At 44.0% G+C, this 9,874-nt stretch overlaps 1 protein-coding gene across 1 annotated transcript in view; it reads left to right on the forward strand.

Annotated features, from left to right (window-relative positions):
- The window catches only part of ADAMTS17 (ADAM metallopeptidase with thrombospondin type 1 motif, 17), a gene marked incomplete at its 5' end in the record, with an annotated part of 84,236 nt that overhangs the window by 36,247 nt on the left and 38,115 nt on the right, over positions 1 to 9,874 (forward strand). Inside the window, 2 exons of the mRNA XM_010141768.1 lie at positions 1,662 to 1,742; positions 6,557 to 6,715. Coding sequence (XP_010140070.1) covers positions 1,662 to 1,742; positions 6,557 to 6,715 — 240 coding nt within the window. The remainder of the gene's footprint in view (positions 1 to 1,661; positions 1,743 to 6,556; positions 6,716 to 9,874) is intronic.

Consider the following 9,874-nt stretch of genomic DNA (forward strand, 5'->3'; position numbering starts at 1 on the left):
GGGAAAGAGGGAGTGTCTCCGGCCCAGATCAGCTGCCCACCCAATGCCCCTCATGAAACCCGAGAGTTCAGGCCTTATCCATAGCACAACAAAGGGGCTGGGCGCTCTGCTAGTTCACACAGGTAGAAATAAATCTGAGATCAAATCCCCTCACTCCATGTCATAGTGGTAAAAGAATCACTTAGTCCAGAGATGCATGAGCATGTCAGCATCCTTCTTTGAGGCTTCCCAATATCAGCGTAGCAGAAGCATAGCCATTCAGCTGCACTTGCCCCTAAAATAGCTCCCCAAACATTGCTGAATGCTAGAGGAGTCACTGCCCCTTACGCCAGTGCACCGCCAATCCATTGCTCTAGACTGCCCACAACTTCATAAAGGCAGGACTGAAGAGTTTCACACAGCCCTTTAAAGCAGAAAAAGGGTTGAGGAACATAGAGGATAAGCTGCTTAACATCTAAAAGAAAGGGGAGAGCAATAACCCAAAAGAGGTGTCAGGTTATACACTGCAAGGTAAAGTGGGTGGCCAATTAGAAGGATTCAAGTCATGGTTGTGATGAGATTAGTGTCATTTACAGGGACCTGATTCAGAGTCCAATGAAGCCACTGGAAAAACTCAGCTTGGCTCCCAGACCTTTGAAATGGGCCCTAACGCTCCTCAGCTTTATAGTTTCAAGGCACCACTTCCACGCCATGGAACAAGTCTGTAACTCCACACAGCTCCATGGTGGGGGCAAGTAAGCTACATTTCCTTATAGCTCCGAATTATTCTTACTGTTACTCTGTTAGTCAGAAGTGGTATAATTGTGTCTGTTGCTGGTTGTTGAAGGAAGCATGAAAAGACCAAGAGAGTTCCAGAAAGAGAAAAATCAGGAGAATTCTATAACAAATAAAATCTTCCCTACTATGTCAGATGATCAGATGGTCTAATTTGGCATGTGCATCTGCAGGCAGGGACTGCTGGTCAGTCCTTGAGAAACAGCCAACTCTGTTTTTGCGTTAAAGCTGAGCTGTGGAATTCTATTTAGCAGCCCAGTGCAAGGACACCATTACCATTACATTTTTATATCCTCCAGAATTTTTGTATAAAGGTGAAGTGTAAGTGAAAACAATGTTTTCCCCTGAATTATCCCACTAATTCATCTTGTTTAGTCTTAGCATCATCAAAATACGTTTTGGAAGGGAGTCCTTTCTGCTCACAGCCTTGAGCAGGACTTTTTTTAGAGAGGGAAGCAGAAGCACCTATTGGAAACTATTTCAAATTAATTTCAAATCACAGGTGTCTGTTCTGGGATGTGCAGTGTTGCTCCTGACAGTGTCACTTTGCATCAGCTCAGGAGCAGTCCTGACGCATCCCTGTCAGTGCCTCAGGAGAGCCAGCGTGATCCAAAGGAAGAGAATCACGAGACCTAAGCGCAAGCCTTAAGTCACGGCTGAGCAGCACACGTGCGTTTCTCTCCCTCTCCTCAGGCTGAAACGTTAGTCATAACCTGCATGTCCCAGCAGAGGATCTTGGCTGCCAGCGCAGGGGTCTCATTGGAAGTGTTCCCCACCCACTCCCCAGCCTGGGCAGGAGTTGATTTTTTCCCGGTTTGGTACTGAACGATCGATGTCTCTGCCTGGCTGTGGCACGCTCTCATCCGTCTGCTCTTTTGTCGCCATAGGTTACATCGAAGCAGCTGTGATCCCTGCAGGTGCCCGGCGGATCAGAGTGGTTGAAGATAAACCTGCTCACAGTTTTCTGGGTAAAAAGACAAAAGAAAAAAATGTTTTGATTCAAAACTCATCTCTGTTTTCTGTTAGAACGACCCTTCTCTAAATGCCTGGGAAGGTGATAGGTTTGTTGTTGCCAGGAAGCGGCTGTTGATTTTATTCTCGTTGCAATCTCTCTCTGCTTTCATGGTGTCTGCTTGATGTGTGGGTATGTGACACTGACAGGCCCTGTGCAACCTGAAAGGACCAGAGAATACTTTTATCTAGACAGAAGAGTTCCTGAACGGAACTTGGCACTGGTTTGAACATAGCTGCCAGCAGAACACAACACTTTGGGAGGGAGTGGGAAAGAGAGCAGTTCATTTAGAGAAAGGAATGACTGACATACGGCACCCAGCTCAGACTGAAGCAGAGGCAGGACATCTGTTAGTCCAGTCTTCTGCCTCTTCTCACCAATGTTCCAGATGTTTCTTTTTGTGTTATTACTGTGCAGTAGGTGAAAGGCTTTATCTCCCTTCTACTTCTGGGGAGACCAAGTCCCAGAAACGCTAATGCCCCATTGCCCTGAATTCACACAGGAAGCCTGTGGCAGAGCACGGAATTGAAGGAAAGTTCTCCAAGGCCCAAAAGAACACCCAGCACATTGAGACATACTTTGCACACTCAGAGCTTCACAGCCATGCATAAACGGAGGAATTCTTCAGTTCTCTTAAGTGCTCTGTGCTGTGTGGGAAAACAAAAGGTTAAGAGAAAATCCCAGACTTCCTCCTTTGTTCAGTGAACCTTTGCAGCTTACAGGTCCCTGCTTTGGCAAACCTAAGCTACTCTTGCAGCCGATGATCTCATTAACACATGATTTTTGTCCTTCCATGTCAAGTAGTGTTTCAGCCCTTCCACGGGCCGATATTGTCATTGCGGTGTTGGAACAGATGCATGTTCCAGCTACCCCTTAGCCTGGGAGGTATTAGGTGCTGTTTTCACTTGTGCATGTTCTGTTTCTCTCAAAGTGAGCTTCTCAGAGCACAGACACTGCCAGGTTTTAGCATACAAAAGCACTCTGACAGATGGAATTGCTTCCAGGGATATATCAAGCCTGTAGTAGGAACTCTGAGAGGATTATGAAGCTTGTTCCTCTCTGTTTTGCAGAAAGTGAAAGTGAGATGTTACAAGTTGCTCATGGCTGTGCAGGGAGTCAGTAGCAAAGCTCACACTAGAACCCTTGGTCTCTGATTTCTGTGTCTTTTGCTTATAATCCTCCATTTCCACAGACAGAAGAGGATGTTAATATCCCGTTCTGGGATATATGATGCCACTGAAAAAATCTACATAATGACTGTGTCTTAGGATTTCAGATCTAGTGCCATTGGTTTTCTGTCCTGAGATGCTACCAAATTTGGCAATATTACTGGTAAAGATGCTTTTGTTCTGTCTTCCATTCCAGATTCGGGGGTGGGGAAAGCGGGCAAATCATGTCATTCAGATGCCCTTAAGTCAAAAGTATTGGTATTTGTACCACTTCTTGCTAGAAAGCTCATATCACCACTGCTAGTATTTCCACTAATGCTGCAGCCAGTTTGCTGGGAGAGAGTTACGCCTACATGTAAGATGTTTGACATAGCAAAGCCCTGGTGGAACAATGAGAGCCAGTGTTTCCTTGGGCTTTGCAAATACTCTGCTTTCTGGAAGCCAGGCTTTTTGTGTGTCTTGGTGGGATTTGCACAGGGCATTTATCCGGGGCTTGGGCTTTGGCAGGTAGCTGCAGCACCAAGAGTCTTACATGGAGCTAGTGGCTGCCCTTCCTTGTGACCCCATAACCTTAACTAAAGCAGGTGTTTCCCCACTGGCTGAAGATTAAGGTTGTGTATATTTGAGAGCAGGACTTGGCCCTGTGTGCATCACATACCGATAGATAAAAATCTGGCTATTTTAAAGCTTCTGAATGCTTTTAGCATTTTGATTCATTGTCAGGAGCCAGAAGAACCTCTCCAAGCTTTCCAGGGTTTTCTCTTTCAAGGAACACTGAACACAAAGGAAAGGTACCCAATGTCTTCCAACGTGACAAAAAAGATGTCTAAGAAAACAAAATCCAATCACTCTGATAGGCTTCATAATGTATTGTAAATCCAGGTCTGACTATGGAATGATTTTCTATTTCATTTACACTGACAAAGTTGAGTCCAATTAGGTTCTAATTCCACTCAGAACCGGGTACAGCACTTCGGAAATGAGTCCAGCATGATTTGGGGTCATTATTCCATGTGCTGGAAGCAGTGCCTGAAGAATTTCCCTTCACCTACAAGGCAACCCACGCTGGCTGCCTTGACTGGCTGTAACGCGTAAAAAACACCTAGAACAGGAAATGCCTCAGCAGTTTGTGTCCACAGGCTGGAAGCAAGCTGGAGAGACCCGAGGTGGTAATAAAGATCTGACTAGATGCCAGGTTTAGAAATAGATTGATCAGTTCCTGACTTTCAGCCAACAAGAAAAAAAGAAGTTACAAGTTTTTGCTGGGCTGCTTTTTTTTTTTTTTCCTCTTCTACTGTACAACTTTGAGTAACTTTGCAACAGTGGATTCATGCTACTGCCTAGATGCACCCACTGTGAGGAGAAGAGAAAGGGCTGTGCTTCACTACCGTTTTGGAGGCACAGCATCCCAGGATAGCTGCAGGCAGCTGTCCAAGGCAGAATAAATCCCAGTGGGTGCCAGCTTACATCAGTGAGGACTGCTTGGCTTTCCTGTTTGGGCTTTTCCACCACAGTTGGACAAATTTTGTCAGAGAAGACAAGTGTGTATCGTGGTTTCCTCAGCTCCTGCCACTGAACTGTCAGGGAAGTTGGGCAAGTGTTCTTTATTGCATGCGTTGCTGCTTCTCTAAAATGGCAGTAAAGATACTTGCTGTCTTGCAAAGTGCTTCTGCAACACTTAGATGAAAAGTGCAGCATTCGGTAAGAGCAGAAGGCCCTACTGACCCCACTGAATTAAGTCATATCACCTCTGGGGCTGGGCAGAGCCAGGCCTGCAGTAACTGTGTGTGACAAAAGCCGCTGGAGAAAGAGCAGTACTCTGTAAGAGACATGGAGCTTTTACAGCTGCAGCATTGGTCCCTACTGATGGGGCACTGGTGTGCAATCGAAACAAACCGTGGTGAAAACACTCTGACCTAAATGCTCTGCTGGGTCTCCAGTGCAATTCCTGCAATCCTCAAGGAGCACCTTTGGGAACAGGGCTATTTCCAAACTGTCGGTCTCCTCAGTCAGTAAGCGAGCAGTGCCTGAAGCAATCAAAATCAAATCTTCCCAAGAAAAGAGGTCCACAAAGTTCAAATGATTTGGTTTTCATCAGTAAGCTCTCTTTCTTTGATGATGAGCTGGAACCAAAGCATGGTGTTAGTCATTCAAGCTCTTACACGCTGTTTTGAGCATGTGCCATGCTATCTTTACTGGTCAGCCATACTGCATGGACAGTTTTATCTCATCCACAGCTTTGATTAGTCATGTTCACGGCTCCTCGAGTCCAGCATGATGGCTGCTTTGATCTGCCTGAAAGCCACTAGGTTTTGGCAGAGGAAAGCAAACTAGCTTCAGAATTTTGTCTGAAGTTTGCAGAAGGTACTTTGTAGGCCGAGAAACAAAGCAGGATGAGAAGTAAGCCGCAGAGTTATATTGCTGTAGTGTGCAAATACCGGGATATCATCAAACCCCTGGTCTACGTGTCACTCTTCACCCTTAGCTGCTAATGGGTCCATGAGAGCTGTCAGGAAGGTTGTGTGCAGCAGGACAAAGACATTCCACCTTTCTCCAGCATCTAGCCAGGATGCAGATCCTCAGAAAGGCACACAGAGGTGCAGAGGACACTGTGACCCTGACCTGCTCCAGACTTCCCCAGAGGTCAGACACTACAAGTGATGCTCAGTCGGTAAACTGATAGTGCCCTGGGCATTGAGGTCAGCAGTCATGAATCATCTTGTGCATGTGCTTTCAGCCCCCAGTGAAGGGGGGCTGCCTGCTTGCTGCCTGTAGGGATTCTAGATAGTCCTGGATCCTCACCCACACCAGGTGTTTGGGAGAATTCAAGTTGACCTGGGCCGTAAGATACACTATGGACCATTTTAACTACACAGAGATCCCTAGGCACCTGGGAACATTGTGCGCTGTACATGGAATAGTCTAAAAATAGGTTTCCACTGTGAGATGGTGCTGGAATGCTACTGTGATTCCTGCACCAGAATCACTTCAGGTATCTCCTCTCTCTTCACTGAAAATCAAAGAAAAGCGTTCCTTTGCAAAAGCCGAGCTGTGTATGTAACTGGATTCAACAATATGCCATGAGTTCATGTGGGGTTTGGATGTGCTCCTGATATAGGTCAAACTGTAGAAGATTTCTTCCATTTAGTCCTAAATTAGTAGTATTTTTTCAAGGACAGTGTGTAGTTATTTTTCCTTCCGTTTATTTCCTTTGTAGCTCCTTCTGCACACTCTTTTTTTCTTCCCTTTAAATTTTCTGACAGTGGGATGGCACAGAGAATGCCTCAAAGTTTCGAAACTGGAGAACATTGCTTATTTGGAAAGCAGAATGTAATAATTTTAGGTAGTAAAACCTTAGCAGGACCAGTTTATATGATATTGTTACTTAATAGCAGTGTTAATATAATTAGAAATGCAGAACATGACCAAGTTAGAACGTGACAAGTTACCTAAATATATACGTTTTTTTTCTTTTAAACTCTTGTCTATTACAAGGCTACTGCATCTTGTACCTCAGGTGGGTTGAGACGGAAGCTCAGTAATCTATGTTGTAATTACAAATTTGCTTATGTGTCATTCCATGGTGTCTGATTCATTCCAGCTTTAAAAGATTCCAGTAAGAGATCCATTAACAGCGACTGGAAAATTGAGCTTCCTGGTGAGTTTCAGATCGCAGGCACTACTGTCCGGTACGTGCGAAGGGGGCTGTGGGAGAAAATCTCTGCCAAAGGACCAACTAAAATACCACTACACTTGATGGTAACTTTATATCCTTTGTTTGTGTTTCTTAAGTGATGCAACAGAAAGGGTTTATATCCTAGCCAAAAGTTAAATTTTGATTGTTTGCTTCCTCACCAGAGGTTTTTAAAGGTATGCTGTAGTGCCGCTCTCCACATTCTTTTGCAGCATTGCAAGGGCTGGAGAAACCCAGATCCCTACTTAAAAATAAACGGTGCTCTATTCTGGGAGAACATGCAGTGTCCCAGTAAGCTCCTGTCCAGTACAAGAAAATGTGTCACAGGCAATGTGACAGGTCCCTCATAGAGGATGTAGGTCTCCAGGGACCTTCTTTATTTCATGGATGTGGCCGCTTACACACATGAAAGGATATTTGCTGAAATACCTTCTCAGCTTATGCCAGGATGTATTCTGCATTTAAATACACTGTTCCCCTAAGAGGGGAGATGCAGACTAGGCATGTACAGATGATACAGATGAATCTGACCCTCTGTAGTGACTTAGTTACACACAGAAATGTTCCATGTTTGCTTTATATTGCCTTTTCAGTTTTATGTGTTAGAAGGTGATCTCAACAGTTTTTCCTAATGTCCAGCATAGTCCTTCTGTTAACCAGGTGTGTGGTTTTATATAGTCATATGGCTGCTATATGAGAACATGAGAGAGAAGCCCACAGGGGTGAGAAGAACAGGATTGTAGTCCCAGTCCTGTCACTAACGGGCGATGGGGTAACTCATGAGCCAGTCGGTTAATGGAGGTGGTAACCTTAATGTTGCTGTCTGTAAGATAGCTGTAATAATGCCTGTCTCATAGACTAGTTGAAAGTGTGTAGAAACCATTACAGTTCCTATAGCGAGGTTTGCATAGAAACATAGAATATTTAAATGTATGCATTGCTTTCTGCAGTTTTTAAATCTGATTATGTTTTTATTTGTTCTGTTTCTTTTCCTTGTGACTTTTTGCTACCTTTATTCATTGAAGGTTATCTGTAATCACCGCTAAAAATCAGAAGTCTCACCCTTTCCTCACCTGAAGTTTTTGGCTTGCTGGTGTTCATTGTGCAACATTGAACAAGCTCAAAAGTTGCTTGAACTTTTCACACATACAGAAAATAATCTGACTCCACTTTGTCAGTACTTTCTCTGTGTTAAAATATGCTGCATAGGAACGTGAGGTGTTTTGTCATTGCTTTCTCAGATGAGCGAGTTTACCAGGTTCACATACAGACCAGTGTAAAGCTGGATTCAAAGAGGTTACTACTGAAATAGTCAGTGGTGCAGGTTTGGGGACACCAGCACCTTCCTGACTTGGATGTCTAATTCAAGGTCTGCCCACACAAAGGAGGTGTATACAGGAGCTGCCTTCATCATCAGAAAAATCAGCTTCTGCTTGACTTTGGCCTTAACACAAGTCTTCCCTCCTGAAACCAGGACTCTGACAAAGTACCTTGTACTGCCAAGGTCTTCCTGACTTCACGTAAGAAAAAGGAGTTGCACAGGTACCGTTTGTGAAGGTGCTGTGCAGGCTTCCTTTGCCAGCTCTTGGAACCTTCCAGGGCATTCCTCGATTGAGGTGTAGTGCAGTAAAATCTGGTAGCGGCATTTTGTGAGCTTCAGCATCAATAGAGCTTTGTTTTTAAAGAAATACTCTTTTCCCCTTCATTAAGGAGTAAATAATTAATATAGGAAACTAGTGATTATGAGTGCTCTCTGCATATCGTTTCCAGGGACAGGCTGGCATTTTCAGCAGATATGAGCAGAGGAAATTTTCCTTCTTCACCTTCCCCCCCAGAAATGATTAAAAAGGAGGAAAGTAAATGTTACCAGACCGTTAAAAAAACATGTGGCTTAAAATCACTGCCAGTTGTAAACAAAACACACGTGAAGTCTTTTCTTCGAATCAGATACTAATCTTTTCCTTGATACAGGGTGGTGAGTTTTGTTCTTTCAACGCAAGAAAGGCAGGATGGTTACCAGCTACCTCTAAATAGAAAACTGTTGTTCAAACAGTGGTGGAATACACCGGACTGACAAAGATCCAGAAGCTTCAGTCAGTCCATTGTGACCTGCATTTGAAACCAATTATACACATGTACACACACACCCCAATTATATATGGCTACAAAATTGCATGAAATTGGTTTCATATGGCCCTTTAGAGTCACTAGTCTTGCACCCATATTGAGATAATAAGGATTTCTTTTTAGGAGCTGGTTTTTAATACTTGAGGCATTTCTCCAAGTGCATTGCTCTAAGTATATTTCTTGAAGAAATTAATGTTTGTGTAACTAGGCCTGTTCTAGACCTCCTCTTGGCAACAGGGGATGACCAAACACTCCCAGAGCATAAAGATGCTTTAGACAAGACCGATCGATCAATTCTGTAGAACAAGCTGTTCCTATCTCATGCACTTAAAGAAAACCAGAGTGGGACTTGAGTTCCCTGCCTCTGACTGCCTGGTATTTCAAATTGTGTTTGAAAAAACCACATTCATCTTTGAAACTGTAGTGACGGCTGGCTAGTTTCATCTGCTGTATTCAGTTCTGGTAGTAAGGTTCCCTCCGTAGCTGAAGCAAAATCATATCTTTGTTCCCCACATCTTCTGAAAGGTGCTTTTCTGCACAGAGCTATGCATTAGGCAAAGCGACTCATGGGTGCCGAGTTTGTGTAGCCCCACACTGTTCAGTGCACAGACCTCCAGGATATCAGTGTCTGCAAGCTGGACCCCCTCCTGCAGCACATAGGGTTATTTTTTTTGGTGGAATGATCTTATGATAGCTTTAGCAAGCATTACGTCTATGGCATTTGTTAAGAGCGTGGTAACTCAGACTCCAAGGACCTCATACTCCATTGAGTATCTTCGAGTCCCTTCTGACTCAAGCCAGTGAAAGTGGGAGCCAAATGAATCCCAGCATGTAAATCAAAACAGGACCAGATCTGTCATCTGCCTGTGGTGAAAAAATAAGTGTTTTTCTCTGTTCCTCTGCTTTTGTTAATAGTGAATTTCATAGTAATAATATGAGAGATCTCACATGTGCCTCCTTGGGAAAGGAGGCACTTCACCATCCTCTAGCAATATTCAGGGTATAAAAATACGTATGTATTTTCTGTACAAGTGCGCTTTTCCTTGTCATCCTCAGGTTTCTGCAACGATAAAATCCTGCTCCTACTGCTTTTCAGCA

This window comes from Buceros rhinoceros, unplaced genomic scaffold, assembly GCF_000710305.1.
Source record: "Buceros rhinoceros silvestris isolate BGI_N320 unplaced genomic scaffold, ASM71030v1 scaffold14520, whole genome shotgun sequence".
Taxonomy (NCBI): Eukaryota; Metazoa; Chordata; class Aves; order Bucerotiformes; family Bucerotidae; genus Buceros; species Buceros rhinoceros.